Here is a 16,166-nt window from a genome sequence, read left to right as displayed (position 1 = left end):
TGAAAGCATCCTACAAATTAAAATGTTGTTGATCCTTTTTCCTATTCGTCCATGTAAAGCAGAATCAACACAATATACATCAGACGTGCAACCCTGTTCCTGGAGATCGACCTTTCTGCAGATTTAAGTTGCAACTCATATCGAACACACCTGCCTGTAATTATCAAGTGCTGTTCATGTCCTAAATAATTGGTTCAGGTGTGTTTGATTAAGGTTGGAGCTAAACTTTCAGGAAGGTCGATCTCCAGGAACAGGTTGAGCACCACCCTGATGGTCTAGATTGGATATGCGGCTGGCCGGAAGTGCGATATGCACATTAATAAAACAGCATTTTTTTATGACACTGTAAAACAATAATATTTTTACAGTACTGTGAGGGTTGGGGTTAGGGTGGGGGTAGGCGTTAAAAAATACATTTTATTGGGTAATTTAATAGATAACATAACTAATACTCGGTACAACTACAGTTTTTACATTACTAAAATACAACAAATGAGAAATTTAATAAATAATAGAAATAATTCGCGTTAACTTCCGGCCGCAAACGTATCCGCTCTAGCAACAACCACCACTGATCTTAATCCTGATGCGCTGTATAAATGATTGACTTGACCCCCTGACCCCCACCCCATTTACCTCATCTCCTGTAACTCTGGCTTTGAGAGCAAACACTTGATTTTGTCTGAGTTGTTGAGCTTGAAGATTTGTGTCTAGTCTGAAACGGTTTATTATCTTACTTGTGCTGTTTTAGATAGCAGACTTTAAGATCAGGTTTATTTTACTGTAAACGCTTCTAATTGGTTTTAAGGCACTGACTGAAGCATGAGTTTAAAAACCAGTCGCCGAACTGTCAGGATGATTGCTGTCAGGTGATCATGCTACCCACTGCGCCACCGTGACACTCATAAATAAAACAATAAATATATAAACAGACTAATCCACAATCCTGCACAAATATATATATATATATTAATAAAGTAAATGCAGGATTATGTTATGAATAAATGTTTGAAAATAAATTCCCCCAACATTTGTGTAATTGATTTTTATTATTTATTAGCTCGCACTATTAATTAATTATGTATTTATTTATGCTGAAGTTTGTGGATTTTTATACATTTACTTATTTGCTTATTGAATTATTGTTTTACTTATGCAGGAATTTATGGATTCATTTACTCATTTATTTATTTATTTGCTTATTTATTTATTCATTGTTTTTGAAGGTTTCTTCCTCAATAGTGTTCAAGTGAGCACAAGCATGAAAATGTTCAGAACCTAAAATAGCAAGTGGTCCAAAATAAACTTTTGTGTGTCCATATATGTGAATTAAATATCTTAGTTGAGGCGTTTCTAAAGCTGATACAATCATTTTACAGATTACAAGTACTCATTTCTGACAGGCCCTTGAAAGGTTTTAGAGATTTTCAGGTCAATTTCATTTATTGTGCAACAGATTAAAGAAAACTTAGTGGTAAAGTGGACCTCAGCTGCCACAGGATGTAAGAGGTTGTTTGTTGTGTGAAAGCAGTGTTAATTTCAAGAAGCGTTTCTGAAGAGACTCAGACCTGCTCTGTGTTTCTCGAGAAATGCAAGGTCAAACCACAAATGTCCCTTTGTGACAGTCCAGAATGTGTGTACATCTGCATCCATCCGTCCATCCATTCATTCCTGTCTATCGTTATTGTCAATTGTCTAATATAATACTTTATAATAGTAAGAATAACAGTGGTGGTGGTAGTAATAATAAAGTTTTTATACAATTTTAAAATTGTTTAAATGAGACCCCATTATTATCAGACAGGACGACCATATTTGTAATCTTCTTATCTTTAAGGTAAGTTCTTTGCTTGTAAGAAACACAGGAAACCACAGCAGTGCTATTATATATGTGCATTGTGTGCAGTTTTTGCAGAGTTTTGCGGTTTTGACACCTAGACATGCCTCAAGCGAGAACATTCTTATGCACATGTGCATGTATGTCTGTTAATCATCCATTTGCATAAATATTGCAAAAAATGAAACAATAAATAAATCTCTTTTTAAAACCTGGTTGTGAATAATTAGACTAGATCATTTTCAGTCTTTATCAAAACTCTTTAGAAGAAACCCATCCCACCACCAGAGAGAGTCATCCAGTCAGATAAGAGCAGCTAACCACTCTGAAGACCCTCACATTCAGCAGTCACTGAGATGGAGAGATCAACAGTCGTCGTTCTTCTGTGTAAGTCCACTCATTAGTGTTGTAAATGTTGTGCTGTTTTCTTCATGACGTCAGTTCTTTCACCTGTTTGTTCTGCAGGTGTTTTGTTGTGTGAAGAGCAGAAAGTGTTTGGGACAGAAGTGAACATGAGAGTTAAACCAGGAGAAAGCGTCACTCTCTACTGTGACTGTGCTCTACCGTTTGGATCTCACATTGTCTGGATGAGAAACTGCTCGCATGAGAATCAGCCATCTCTGTTCATTGATCCTCCAAAACTCTTCCTGGAGACGTTTCCACGGTTCAGTTTTCTGCTCAACAGCTCCAGTAACTCCTATGATCTGCATATAGAGAATGTCAGTGTCTCTGATGAGGGACTTTACTACTGTGCGGAAAGGAAAAAGACATTTATAGATGAAGACGGCGTCAACTCAAAATATCTGTATGAATATGGGAACAAAACAACTCGACTAGCTGTCCTGGGTGAGGAGAAATTCCTGCTGTGGCTCATCTAAAGCTTTTATGCATGTTGGTAAATTCAGTGTGATTAAGAATTTCTCAGTGAGTCTGAAATCTAAATCTAATATAAATAATCATAAAGTAGGGGTAATTCAGCATTTCTAATTCTAATAATTCTGATCTGTTATCTCTCACTCTCTCTAAAATTCTTCAATCCTGTTTTGTCTATTAGTTCAAGATAGACATGCATAACAGAATCAGATAGTTTGATAAATGATGGTAACCTGAGTGGTTTCTGGTTTCCACTGACTGACTATGGAAATTAATGGGAGTCCTGAAATGTTTGTTTAAAATATTATTTTGTGTTCAACTCATGGTTTGAGCAAATGGAAAGTGAAAAATTAAAGACAAAATTTAGATTAATTCCTTCAACAACTGATTAATGCCATTAAAATAGAAAAGTTGTTCTTATATAATTTCTGTAAATAATATATAAGACGATGTCCTCTAAAGTTAAATGTTATGGACGCTTCAGAAAGTCTTCATTTGTTTATTCAGTCTTGTGTGTTTTATTTATCAGCAGTTTCTGCACATGAGTCCACCATCGCCTCCACTTCTCCTCCAGTGTCAGAGTGTGTGTTCTGCTGGACGCTGCTGGTGAGTGTGTGTCCGGTGTGTGTTCTCCTCTCCTCACTCCTGTCCTCCATCTGTGTTTACTGCTTCTGTCGTCCTCAAACTACAGGTAGAGCTCATCGACACATTTACATTCATTTTGAACAAATCTGTGAATCTGTAGAGCTTTTTTAAAGATTTGTTCTTTTAGCTTTTAACATTTTGACTCTAATCGTAATTATTAGACTTTTCCACATGAGAAAATACAGTAATTTATAGCAAAAACTGGAGTGTTTTTGACCCATTCTACAGTAAATTGTATTATACTGTACTGTATATTATAGTATTTACTAAACTGTTAATGAATGCAGCAGCAGAATATAGTATTAACTACTGAACTGATGAACTGAGACAAATACTGTAGCATACTTTGGTTTTTATTATAGTAAACTGTGGATTATAGTGGTATTTAGTACAGTATTGGTTTGTTTACATTACTATAGTTGCTGCATTACCACAGAAACTATAGAATTACCACAACAGATTAATTCAAGTCCTTTACTATAGTATAGTTCAAAAACACTACAGTATTTAATATAAATTACTACAGTATATTAATCAGGTTCATTTTGTGTGTGTTTTAGGTTTTGACATGAGTGCTGAGATTCTTAAAGCAAATGTTTTGATGGTAACTATTTTATACCCTTTTATTGACCATATCAAAGATGAATTGTGGACTGATGTGGTTTTTCACTAGTTTATATGATCCATTCTCTCCTTGTCAATCATTTCAGGCAGATTGTGTGGAGAAACATCAGTGTGAGGCGAGTAAGACTGGAAAGATCTGCGTCCACACTGAAGTCTCTTATAGATGACTGACATCTAAACATCCCTACACCAACATCTGACACATGAACTGCTCTTAGTCTACTTTCTGTCTTATTTCTGATATCATTAGTTTTATTTACAGCACATTATCTATTACAATCAACTGTCTTTAAATGAACATTATGATCCACTGACTCTTAAGGGTTATACATTTTATTTTTAGACAATATTAATGTTTTTAAGACTGTGTTCATTAAGAAAACAAACAAACAAAAAACACTTTATTAATAACAGCTCAGGCTGCAAATGTTTGTATCTGTAGATCCTCTGCATATCTCAAAAGAAAGTTGGATGTAAATTTTTAATCATGAATGATCACTTTTTTTTCAAATATTAAACAAATATTTAATAGTTAGTAGCGTTTATGAACATGAATAAAAATTGAAACGGGAGTCATGAACGAACAATGGCTCCATCTAGTGGCTAATAGCTGAAGGGACTTCAAAACCACTTATTCACAAATGAATTTATCAGGACCAGTTCATTGTAACCACAGGCCAATTAAAGTTACATACATGGCATGAGATGAAACAATGGTCAGTTTTCAGAAATAAGCAATTTAATGAAAACTTCAGTAGAGTTATATTTTTTTTGAGTGAAACTTTAATTATTCTTCTTAATATTTAAACCGTGTGCATTACCTTCATTACTAGATTGTGTTCAGGGATGTATCAACATTATTACACTTAATAAAATCAGTCCAGTTTATCTGATGATGATAGTTTTTATGATTCTGTGCTCTGTATTAGAAATAAAAAGTCTTACCGGTTCTTCACATTTTTATTCTTATTTTATTCAACAAAAACAAAACAACATCAACAATAAACTATAAATTTAATGTGTACAGATTTAAGTAAGATTGGATTAAAACTTTACTTCAATCATAAACTGGTGGGATTGCGCTCATAATAATAAATAATAAAAGTTACTGTAAACACAAACATGTTCAAGCTAAAAACTGGTACACAAAGTTCTGCTGTTCTTTGAGGTAAACGGCTTAAAACTATGACAAATCAAATGTATAGTGTGTAAAATATACAGATGAGCAGTACTAAATACAATATTAGCTTAATATTTCACCCAGGCTACTTGATCATAAATGATAAAAAAGAACAAGCATTAATGTTGTCAAGATTCTGCCCTAGAAATCCTGTTTCCATCTGTCCTATACAGTAGGAAAGTACAGTATGTGATTTTGAACTCAGCCATCATTACAGTAGACTGATGTAGAAATGTACTGTAGTCATTTAGTGCAGGAGTTATTCTGTTAAATGCCACAGGATGTGAGAAGCGCTTTTCATGTGTGACTGAAGTGCTAGTTATGGTGATGGAGAGAGTCCAGCCTGCCCTTTGTTTTTCTAGGGTACAACCCAAACCACAAATGTTTCCAGTGGCCTTTGTCACTATCCTCTTGTGAATGCTTACGTCTCTGTATTTATGAGTTTTGATCAAGTTAAAAATATATATTTGATATTTTCACTTTCGGATTATGAGTTTACAATTTAGTAAATTTCACATTTCATGTCAAATCCACACTGATCAAATACACACTGCAACTCTGATACACATTATTCATTTAACACTAAAGTGTCTGTAGATTATCACCAGGCCCACCATAAAGCACAAACACTTCATCAATCAATCAATCAATCAATCAATCAATCAATCAATCAATCAATCAATCAATCAATCAATCAATCAATCAATCACATATTAAACTGATATAATAAAACTGATCATGATTGCTCTTGTTTCACCCTGGGATTTTTAGACAAGCTAAAACAGGAAACCACAGCCTCGTGATTGTGTCAGTGCACTAGTTGTGACTTGGGCTTGTATAGAGTACACAAATGGAATGCAAAGCTTTGCGGTCACAGACAAAAGCAAAAATAAGTTTCTAGCAACTCTAAAGACCAAGAGCAAAAGAAACCTTGAGTAAAGACATTCATTCTGGAGGTTTAGAAGCCAAAGAAATCAATCAGCATGTAGATGAACGATGCCAAACAAGAAACTCATGAAGACGCTCAAAACTTCAGGTCATCTCCATCACAACATTAAACATCACATCGTCCAAAACAAAAGTCCCAACAATTTATGAAACTGAGTTCACTCTTGCATTTTATAATTAAACTTGAACATCTAAAAGAGCTTTAAAAGTGTGTTTAAAGGAGCAGACCAGATTATACCCCTAAAAACAAAACAACAGCATAAAGATTCAGAGCTCTTCCACAGAGATCCCTCCCACCACAATGAAGCGGACCCTTCACACTGCAGCTGAAGACTCTCACATTCACAGTCTCAGATGGAGCGAGCGAGATTTACAGTCATCATACTTCTGTGTGAGTCAATATTTCTGTGTTTGAATGTCATGATGTATTCTTGATGATGTGCTAGAGATTTAATACACACTCTTGCGTTTGTTCTGCAGGTGTTTTGTTGTGTGAAGAGCAGAAAGTGTTTGGGACAGAAGTGGACATGAGAGTTAAACCAGGAGAAAGCGTCACTCTCTACTGCGCTTTACCTTTTGGATCAGACATTATTTGGATGAGAAACTGCTCACATGAGAATCAGCCATCTCTGTCAATAGATCGCTCAACACTCTTCAAGGAGACGTTTCCACGCTTCACTTTTGTGCCCAACAGCTCCAGTAACTCCTATGATCTGCATATAGAGAATGTCAGTGTCTCTGATGAGGGACTTTACTACTGTGGGAAAAGAGAAACAAAAATATATAAAGATGAACGAGGAATCAAACCAAACATTGAGTATGAATATGGAAACAAGACGAGCAGACTGTCTGTCCTGGGTGAGAAACGACTGCTGTTTTCATTGCTTTGTTTTGTGTAGTCAGATCCTTTAAATGTGTTTCTAATACAGCCGATGAAGAGACATGCAAACATCTACAGTGTAAATTATAGTGTCATTTATTATAATAATAGTGTCATTTATAGTTTACCTCTTCATAATATAGCTGTGCTTTAATGATAAGTTTACATGTTCACCTAAAGCTTTATTATTTTAATATTAATTAAAGTTCTGCAAATAAATAAGTGACACAATCCTGCATAGCCCATAGTCCAACTTCAAATACAGAAATAATGTATATTTAATAAAGTATATTAGTAAAATAAGTGTTTATAATTAGTTTTTAAAGTGTATCTTAGTTTCTAATAATACTTTAAATTAAATTAACAGCAAATTCATTATATTTTGTAAAACGATGATTTATAGTGTATTTTACATTAGAATCTTTAACTATTGATTTTCCAACCACTTTTAGCAAATTCATCCGTGTTAAACTCATATTTTTCATTATTGTGTGTAATCAGTAAAGATAAAATAAAATGAATATAATAACTAAATATATATTCACTTTAATAATGGCCTGTTGTTCATTTTAGAGCAAGAGTCTCCTTGTGCTGAACGGTTTAACAGCACCTCCACATCACCTGCATCAGAGTGTGTTTTCTGCTGGAATCTGCTGTTCAGTGTGTGTTCGGTGTGTGTTCTCCTCTTCTCCATCTGCGTCTACTGCCTCTGTCAGAAGAAAACTACAGGTCATTGTTTACTCCTGAATACTTTTCATGTGGCTAAATTTTATTACGGCCTTAGACTGCCTGCCTTAGATTTCATAATTCAGCTTTTTTATTTGTATAGCGCTTTTACAATGTAGATTGTGTCAAAGCAGCTTCACATAAATGGTCATAATAACTGGAACAGTGTAGTTCAGGTTTTAGTCTTTAAGTTCAGTTCAGTTCAGTTTAGCTCAGTTCAGTATGATTTAATCATTACTGAAAGTTCAAACACTGAAGAGCCAATTCATCGATGCGTAGCTCTACCAATCCTGAGCCATGCGAGGCAGTGGCGACAGCGGAGAGGGAAAAAAAACTTCACCTGATGGGAGTGAAGAAAAAAAACCTTGAGAGAACCAAATGTAAATTATTCTTATGTTTTGATAATTTGCTGTAGGTTCTGGAGCTGAAAACAGACATGTTGAGGTATGAGCACATTTTGAGCATAATTTGTATATATATTTTATTCACACTTGATTGGCAGCAACATAAATTACATCAATATAATATAATATAATTTATTTATTTGTTTATTAATGTAATTAAATATATTCTGTTTCAGGCTGGTGATGAAGTGTGTTATGCTTCATTAGACATGCCTTCCACACAGCAACAAAGGCAGAGGAATGAAAGAGCTCAGAGTTCAGACTTCAGTATTTATTCTAATGTCAGAACCAGCAGAATGTAAAGTAGAGTAAACTAAAGTCATTGTTCTTTAGTAGAAATATGATTCAAAAGAGAGTTAATGGCAATGTTCTGGCATCTGCATCCTATTTTCATTGATTCTAATATTGTAAGTTTTTAATGATTAAAAATGTAAATACATTTAAGAAAGGTTAAATGTTTTTTCAGAATATTTGACTTGCAGTCTCAGAAAGGACTCAGTGTTGTTTCTGGGTCTCTCAGTTTAATATAATTTAAGCCAATCACATGAGTGCATATGCAGTAGTACTCCCAGCTAAAACTGAAGTTCTTAAACTCTTTTCATGTGATAAAACAAACATCTCCCCGCTACAGCAACATTAATCACAGCTAGTCTGCAAATGTACATCTAAATGAGCTCTGAACAATCCTGTATTAGCCCTATAATATTAAAAAAGTAGTTCAGATGTGTACACCATTTCAGAAGATTAACTGCTAATGTAGGCACTTTACCACAACAACTCCAACAACAATATATTATAACCCTATATATGATCATTTAACAACCTAAACAATATTTCATCACACCTTTACCCTCAGTCAGCAGAGATGCAATCTCCATTTTAACAGATGAAACCTCCATTGGTCCTCTTAAATGGATAGTTCACCCCAAAATAACAATTCTGTATCATTAACTCCCTTTCACTTGCTCCAAACCTGTTTGAGTTTCTTTATTCTGTTCAATACAAAAGAAGATATTTTGAAGAAAGCTGAAAAGCTGTACCCATTGACTTGTTTGTTTTTGCTACTATGAAAGTCAACGGTTACAGGTTTTCAGCTTCTTCAAAACATTTTATTTTGTGCAAAACAGAAAACAAGAAACTCTTAAAGATTTGAAACCGCTTGAGTTTGAGTAAACAGTGAGTAAATCTGGATTTCTGTGTGAACTCTCCCTTTATTTGAGCTCTCTCCAGTCACTCTAGGAAGACACTACACCTGGATTATTTGTCTAAATAATACGTTTATTATTAAAATCCCTATTAACATTAAAGTCATCTGAAGCGGTGGCTTAGTGCAGGTAAAGGGGCCCCGGCCCTGGGTGAGTCGGCCATTAGTTAATGCCCACTCCTCATTCTGCAGGTGATCAGGAAGCAGTTCTCTGCACTTCCTGTGTGACTCCTGCTCACCCTACACAAATCATTAAGATCATTAATCCAGACTGACCCTAACAACACAATCAAAGCCATGAGTGCGTCACTCAGATAAGTGTCAAGTCACTGGCCACCTGTTCACTGTAACCAGGGATGGCGCTCAATATCGTCCAAACTGGGCCGATCAGCCGCCGCTGGACTGAGACACCAGCCAATCAGCTGACGGCACTCTGATACACACAACACCGTGTTCAGAAACACAGAGCAACACACTTCTGCTGATCTCTCAGTGAGTCTCTTACCTGTTGACAGAGTTATGGGGAAGGTCAGTTTGCTCCTGGACGTGACCCTCAGTGAGCCTCCGAAGGGGAAACGGTTGCACAGGATGTTGAAGAGGGTCACTCCTACTGACCACACCGTAGCTGGACCCGCATGGTAGCGCTGTCTGCAGAACCACTCAGGTGGAGCGTATTGAATAGTTCCTGAGAGACACAAGGAGACACAAACACCCGTTCAAAACACTCCAGCACACACAAATTCCCTTTGGTGGATCATCAAAAGCTCACAAACATCCACAGAGTGTTTCCTTCTGCAACACAAACCCACCTGCGAAGTATTTGTAGGCCGAGCGCTTGAGCAGATCTCCACAGCCGAAGTCCAGCAGCTTGATGTCCTGGGACTCTGTGGAGATCAGCAGGTTCTCTGGCTTGACGTCCCGGTGCAGGACTCCGCGGCTCTCGCAGTGTTTCAGAGCCGTGATCAGCTGCACCAGCACTTTCTTGGCCAGACCCTCATCCAGACAGTCGTTCTCCTCACAGTAGCTCTGGAGGTCTTGGCAGGGATCCGGACGCTCCAGGATCAGGATGTAGCGTCTGGGACGGTCAAACCAGTCTAGCAGCTGCAGGACGTTGGGGCAGGCAGGAGCTGAATTGACGCGGGTCATCAGTGCCACCTCCAGCGGCAGCCGACCCTGACCTTCCTGCAGGACAAACGATTGGATTCAGAACCCAATGAAACATCAAACACAACAACAGGTTCACACTGAACTCACAACTCTCAGTCTCCTCTGTGTCCGCTCTTTAGACACATACTTGATGGCGACCTGTAGACAGATAAAGCATAATAAATCACACCTGCCTGATCCTCACACATCACATTTACTGAGATCAGGATTTCTAAAGGCTGTTTGAATGAAGAGCGGAGAAAACGACTTACTGGCAGTCCATCAGACCTGCGCATCCCAGCAAACACAGAGCCAAATCCACCGTCTCCCAGCAGTGGGCCCTTTGCATACGCGTCTGCAACACAGAGGAGCAGTAGAAATGTGTGTTCAAAGAAAACATGCAGCAGTAGAGAAAACTGTAAAAGAGCATTACTGAAACATCATCATCACTTCTTCAATAAGCCATTCTGACCTCTGCGAGAGCGTTTGAGAGCTCTTCTAGATGAGGTGGACGGACGTTCATCTTCTGGTGTTTGCTGGCTGCCGCTCTGCCGCTTCCTCTTCCTGTTACCCTGATCTGTGGACACAGATTTGGCCAACAGGGAAGGCAGAGGTGCGAGAAATCCATCAAGCTCTTGGCTCACGGTCTGGGTTTCACCGTCACCATCATGTGTCCTGACGTCCTGAACAGCTGCCTGGATGAAAGCAGAACTCCTGGATCTGGAGCGGCCTGAGACAACGACAACAACAACAACATATCACGTTTATCATAAGATTATAAGAATTAATCAACAATTAACTTTAGTAGCTGCATCTACAGAGAATAAAAGACATCTGATCACTTATATCGGGGAACAGTTGTGTTGAAATGGGTTCATTTGTACCAGTTTATTTACATCACATTTCCCCAAACATTACACAACATCATATCATGATTGATCATAAACAAATAAAAACTAAAACACTCACTGCGGTTTTCACCCATCTGATAAACTCCTCCAAACTCCAGCAAACCTGAAAACAAGAACAAAGATCAAATATCAATAAAAATGTCAATAAAACAATAAAAACAAGATCAAAATATCAAAATAAACACAACAAAAGAGCAACAAAACGTGTCAAAAGGAAATATTTCAGCTCTGAGCGTCGATCTCCTTGTAAAATAAAAGTCTTCTGTCAGAAATTCTCTGGTCTCCTTGAAGAATCGCAGTATCAGCACAGTAATCCTCAGCAAATGTCTCAGAAATTCGCCTCTCCTCAATCAACAGATAGCGGCGAGTCTCGGTGTTTATATATGGAGTCAAATCATAACACGCGTTGCTAAAGTAACCACTCTGAATCACTAGAGTAAACAACGATACATCTCAACTCAACATATAAATAATATAAAATATTTAATAATAATAATGATATTTATAATAAATATTAATTATTTAACAACAATAATAATAGTAAATTTAAATGAATTAATGTATTATTCACGAAACTGTAATTGGTGAGAAAGGTAAATGAGCAGTTTTAATTTGACAAGAACTGACTTGACAGCTGTTTAGGAATTAATTATATTAAAGTAAATAAAAAAATCTCTCAGATATTTTCTATTAGTGGCTCAAGCAATGCAAATGCAATTCTTAATTAAGTTAATTATTTGTACAGTGTTAACTGCTCAGATAGATATTAGGAATATAAGTGTAAGTTCAAAATGATTTATTATTGTAAATCATAAAAAGTAAATTATGGCTCGTTTGAGATGGCCAAAATCTGTGCAGAACTGATCACCGGTGATCACCGCAGGATGCATGCTGGATAGAAATGTGTGTGTTTTTTATTTTTTATTTATTTATTTATTTATTTTTTGTATTTTCTGAACATTTTCAAGTGCATAACAATTCTTACAATATTACACATTTTAGCATAACGTGTGACAAAATAACAAAAAGAAAAAAGATTAGCATTAGAAGAGGAGTTTAGCTGTTTTAAATATGTTCACAGTTCTGGTCGCTTTACGAGTTGAAAGGCCTTTAGGAGATCAGAACCGCAGAACCACACACGTTTCAGGCACACACGATTTAGGCAAACGATATATGGTATTTAACTAACTCCTTAGCATTATCGCCAACTATTGAATTTCACAAATATGGTTTCTTATTTCAGTCATTATTATTATATCGTAACGATAATTTTAACATCTCTGCAGTTTCTGAACTCAAATTATGTAAATAAAAATGATTGGCTAAAGACACTTATGACTTTATGTGTCCACATACACAAAGAACACATAATAGACCGTCTAATTTAAGTGTAATAAACTAATTCAGCATCTTAATATTATCATACTTGGTTAAAACCACTTTGTTATAAAATATAAAAAGCAAACAATAATGTGTCACATTAAAATAAATTACAATAGTTAATCATTTTAACAGTATATAATATAGACCTAGTTATAAACTGATTATCTTAACTGATTATCTGACTATCTTTTTTTATTAATTATTAATAGTTAATTTGTTTCTATTACTAAATTTTGGTTTTAAAACAATATATTGCTTACTATAAACAGTATTAAATGTGGGAAATCATTAATTAAAAAGTTATTAGAAAATTAAGCAAATACACACGATTTAATCGCTTGAGTAAAATATGAATATACTGTTATACATTTATTACATGTAAAAAGATTTTTATTACGGGCGAAGCAGTGGTGCAATAGGTAGTGCTGTCGCCTCACAGCAAGAAGGTCGCTGAGTCGCTGGTTCGAGCCTCAGCTCAGTTGGCGTATCTGTGTGAAGTTTGCATGTTCTCCTTGCGTTCGCGTGGGTTTCCTCCGGGCGTTCTGGTTTCCCCCACAGTCCAAAGACATGCGGTACAGGTGAATCGGGTAAGCTAAATTGTCTGTAGTGTATGAGTGTGTGTGTGGATGTTTCCCAGAGATAAGTTGCAGCTGGAAGGGCATCCGCTGCGTAAAACATGCTGGATAAGTTGGCGGTTCATTCCGCTGTGGTGACCCTGGATTAATAAAGGGACTAAGCCGAAAAGAAAATGAATGAATGATGTTTCATTGTTGAGTTAAACATTTTTTAAGGGTCTCTGACACATTTTATTATTATTATTTTATTATTATTTAATTTTATTATTATTTAATTTTATTCAATTAATCAACATTAACTGTGTGCATCAGCAGGCACTTTTTATGTTTATAATTTAATATAGGCTCCCTCAAAACACACAGGCACACACAAGATGGACTTCCAATCTGGATTAGACCTTATTATAATAGTAAATTACATTTTTAACATTTTTAATTTGTCATCTTTCATTATTTCCTAAATATTGCTTTTGTGCTTTTATAGAATAGGAGTAGGTAAACATATTCAAGGGCGTGCACGAATGGGTAGCATTTTGATTGTATATAGTGGGCCGCTTTGGCCCAAAATGCCAGGGCCAATTTTTTTGTCCCAGTCCTTCCCTGGGTGCACATGTATTTCTGCAGTGAGTTGGGCAGCTGTGGTGTTTTTTTTCATACAATTTGGGTTAGCACCTGGATGTCCCTTTCAGACAACTTCCTCTTGCATCCACAGTTACTCCTGTTGGATGTGGTTCATCCTTCGTGGTGGTATGATTGCTGACATTACCCTGAATACTATTAATTGATACATAATAATTTGCTGTCTTGGTCACAGATGTGCCAGCGAGATGTGCGCCAACAGTTTGTCCTCTTTTGAACTCATAAAATTTAAGCAAAACTGTGCTATTATTCTGCTAATTAAACCTTCACACTTTTACTGCACTTACTTGTGGAATGGGGTGCAGTAAATGAAGAATGGCCACCAGTCTGGTCAAATTTTGCCATGCTAAACGCTAAATTGGCCCATATTTTAAGTTTCATTGTCCAACCCCTTTAAACTACTATTACTACTACTACTGCTGCAAATAATAATAATAATAGTAATAGTAATAATAATAGTAATGAAAGGGCAGCACGATGCTCAGTGGTTGCACTGATGCCTCACAGCAAGAAGGCCGCTAATTTGAGTCCCGGCTGGGTCAGTTGACATTTCTTTGTGGAGTTTGCATGTTCTCCATGTTGCCATGGGTTTCGGGTGCTTCTGTTTCCCCCACAATCCAAAGACATGTAGTATAGGTGAATTGAATAAGCTAAGTTATTTGTAATGTATGGGTGTTTCTCAGTACTGGGTTGCAGCTGGAAGGGCATTCACTGCGTAAAACATATGCTGGATAAGTTAGTGGTTCATTGCACTGTGGTGACCCCTGATGCATAAAACTAAGCTGAAAGTAAATGAATGAATGAAAAATAATGAAAGGGACTTTGGCTTTGCTAAGAGAAGTCTGTAAAAGCCAATGTTTTCCTTTGCATTACATTTCGAGCATCTGGGTTGGCATTTTATCCGTTAACAGATGTTGTTTATGTTCACGCAGTTACATTACACAAAAACTGAAGTTTATATATAAGGTTGTAGTGGACTGTCTGCCCCAAGTTTGACCATTATTCCCACAAGAAAAGGAAAGCAAAAAATGTATACTACTGAGAAAACTAAATAAGCTCTCTCCTCCATAAATGCTTTTAAGTTATTTTCTACTTCCACCATCTTGTTTCTCCCTTACCATTTCTTTTTCATTAAAACAACACGTGGTAAACCCAAATGCTGTTCTACAGACTCCTCAGCTCTACGTTTTTCCCACACATAGTCCTATCGGATATATTCATCAACTTTGCTTATATACTAAAAAGGCATGTTTAATTCACTCTATTTACTCACTATCCCTTGGCTTAGTCCCGCCAATTACTCTGGCATATGTTTTACACAGCGAAATGCACTTAAAGCTACAACCCAGCACTGGGAAACACCCATACGCTCTCGCATTCACATAGAAAATAAATCAATTTACTTCATCCAACTCACTTAAACAGCATGTCTGGCTGTGGGGAAACTGGAGCACCCAGAGGAAACCCATGCAAACATGAGAAGAACATACACAGAAAGGCCTCCTGGCACAATTGGAACTCAAACTAGCGAGCCGGGCCATTGTTTAATTCAATTCAAATTTCTGATGCAGTCTTTAAAATAAATGTTCATTATTGCCATTGGTAAACATATTTTATGTTTTAAACAAGCAGATATTGTTACTGTTTGTACATTCACTTAATAAAAGTACTTTTGTCATCTGCGACTTAAATAGTCCTGTAAATTGTCCTGTGGCATTCTCAATAGTTACACCATTGAATTTGATGCTAATATGTAAATGTTTTGGGTTTTGGGTCATCCTAGGTACCATTTTAATGTGTGAAGTGTCTGATAGCTTGCTAATGTCCAAGTTTAATCTTGAATTGCCTCATTTAAATGTGCATGCTATACAGACAATGTACCACAATCAGTAAGTTTACTCAGAGTGTGGTGAAGGTGCATTACAATGTCTTTGTTACTGGTATGGAATATATTGTTTTAACTGCATAGTGTCATGACAAATCGGCTTTTAATTGTACCACAACAGAATGAAAGACGCACTACTTAAATGCACTACTTTATAACCATCCGGTAATCTGGTAAATTTATATTCAGTCTATGCTTTGATGACGCTGCACGAGTCATGCTACTGTTTATAAAGTTCTGAGAATGTTTTTTAAAACATAATAAAATTTAAGCAAGGCTTTCACATATTGTACATGTAGGGTAGTA

General features: G+C 36.4%; 4 protein-coding genes across 11 annotated transcripts in view; 2 read left to right on the top strand and 2 right to left on the bottom strand.

Annotated features, from left to right (window-relative positions):
* Positions 1-7,695, bottom strand: part of LOC147846722 (serine/threonine-protein kinase pim-3-like) — a 30,151-nt gene extending 22,456 nt beyond the window's left edge. The window contains exon 1 of the mRNA XM_087236943.1: positions 7,533-7,695. The gene's annotated coding sequence lies outside the window, so the exon portion shown is untranslated. The remainder of the gene's footprint in view (positions 1-7,532) is intronic.
* Positions 151-5,643, top strand: LOC100004978 (uncharacterized). 8 transcript variants are annotated; one of them, XM_087236978.1, is made up of 7 exons: positions 207-254; positions 1,907-1,977; positions 2,104-2,224; positions 2,303-2,683; positions 3,240-3,401; positions 3,916-3,959; positions 4,066-5,643. In XM_087236978.1, the coding sequence occupies exons 3-7, from the start codon at positions 2,194-2,196 to the stop codon at positions 4,144-4,146; spliced, it is 699 nt and encodes a 232-aa protein (XP_087093104.1). In that variant the 5' UTR covers positions 207-254; positions 1,907-1,977; positions 2,104-2,193; the 3' UTR covers positions 4,147-5,643. The 8 variants fall into 8 exon arrangements, with proteins under 8 accessions (XP_087093106.1, XP_087093103.1, XP_087093104.1 ...); XM_087236980.1 differs by lacking the exon at positions 1,907-1,977 and having other exon boundaries at positions 151-254; positions 3,243-3,401; XM_087236977.1 differs by lacking the exon at positions 1,907-1,977 and having other exon boundaries at positions 166-254.
* LOC137495467 (uncharacterized) lies at positions 5,656-8,572 on the top strand. Its single transcript, XM_087236971.1, has 5 exons — positions 5,656-6,498; positions 6,588-6,965; positions 7,561-7,716; positions 8,129-8,157; positions 8,294-8,572. The coding sequence occupies exons 1-5, from the start codon at positions 6,462-6,464 to the stop codon at positions 8,417-8,419; spliced, it is 726 nt and encodes a 241-aa protein (XP_087093097.1). The 5' UTR covers positions 5,656-6,461; the 3' UTR covers positions 8,420-8,572.
* Positions 8,573-9,376: 804 nt separating this feature from the next.
* On the bottom strand, positions 9,377-11,730 carry LOC100004921 (serine/threonine-protein kinase pim-3-like). Its single transcript, XM_087236944.1, has 8 exons — positions 11,437-11,730; positions 10,940-11,197; positions 10,740-10,822; positions 10,576-10,626; positions 10,131-10,503; positions 9,827-10,006; positions 9,659-9,754; positions 9,377-9,561 (listed from the first exon to the last, which is right to left on the bottom strand). The coding sequence occupies exons 1-7, from the start codon at positions 11,450-11,452 to the stop codon at positions 9,663-9,665; spliced, it is 1,053 nt and encodes a 350-aa protein (XP_087093070.1). The 5' UTR covers positions 11,453-11,730; the 3' UTR covers positions 9,377-9,561; positions 9,659-9,662.
* Between the last annotated feature and the right edge of the window lie 4,436 nt (positions 11,731-16,166).

The sequence above is a fragment of the Danio rerio genome, chromosome 1 (genome assembly GCF_052040795.2).
Source record: "Danio rerio strain M-AB ecotype USA chromosome 1, GRCz13ab, whole genome shotgun sequence".
Classification (NCBI taxonomy): domain Eukaryota; kingdom Metazoa; phylum Chordata; class Actinopteri; order Cypriniformes; family Danionidae; genus Danio; species Danio rerio.
Note: the sequence above shows the minus strand (reverse complement) of the source record. Positions and strands in the feature narration are given on the sequence as shown.

What these genes read in the sequence shown, in the direction of transcription:
- LOC100004978 (XM_087236977.1), top strand. Translation starts at nt 2,194, where the DNA reads ATGGAGAGATCAACAGTCGTCGTTCTTCTGT. An exon ending in AACAGTCGTCGTTCTTCTGT is followed by an intron (nt 2,225 to 2,302) that starts GTAAGTCCACTC and finishes TTTGTTCTGCAG; the next exon opens with GTGTTTTGTTGTGTGAAGAG. An exon ending in AACTCGACTAGCTGTCCTGG is followed by an intron (nt 2,684 to 3,239) that starts GTGAGGAGAAAT and finishes TTTATTTATCAG; the next exon opens with CAGTTTCTGCACATGAGTCC.
- LOC137495467 (XM_087236971.1), top strand. Translation starts at nt 6,462, where the DNA reads ATGGAGCGAGCGAGATTTACAGTCATCATACTTCTGT. An exon ending in TACAGTCATCATACTTCTGT is followed by an intron (nt 6,499 to 6,587) that starts GTGAGTCAATAT and finishes TTTGTTCTGCAG; the next exon opens with GTGTTTTGTTGTGTGAAGAG. An exon ending in GAGCAGACTGTCTGTCCTGG is followed by an intron (nt 6,966 to 7,560) that starts GTGAGAAACGAC and finishes TGTTCATTTTAG; the next exon opens with AGCAAGAGTCTCCTTGTGCT.
- LOC100004921 (XM_087236944.1), bottom strand. An exon ending in GCAGGTCTGATGGACTGCCA is followed by an intron (nt 10,627 to 10,739) that starts GTAAGTCGTTTT and finishes ATCTGTCTACAG; the next exon opens with GTCGCCATCAAGTATGTGTC. An exon ending in CCCCATAACTCTGTCAACAG is followed by an intron (nt 9,755 to 9,826) that starts GTAAGAGACTCA and finishes TGTGTGTATCAG; the next exon opens with AGTGCCGTCAGCTGATTGGC.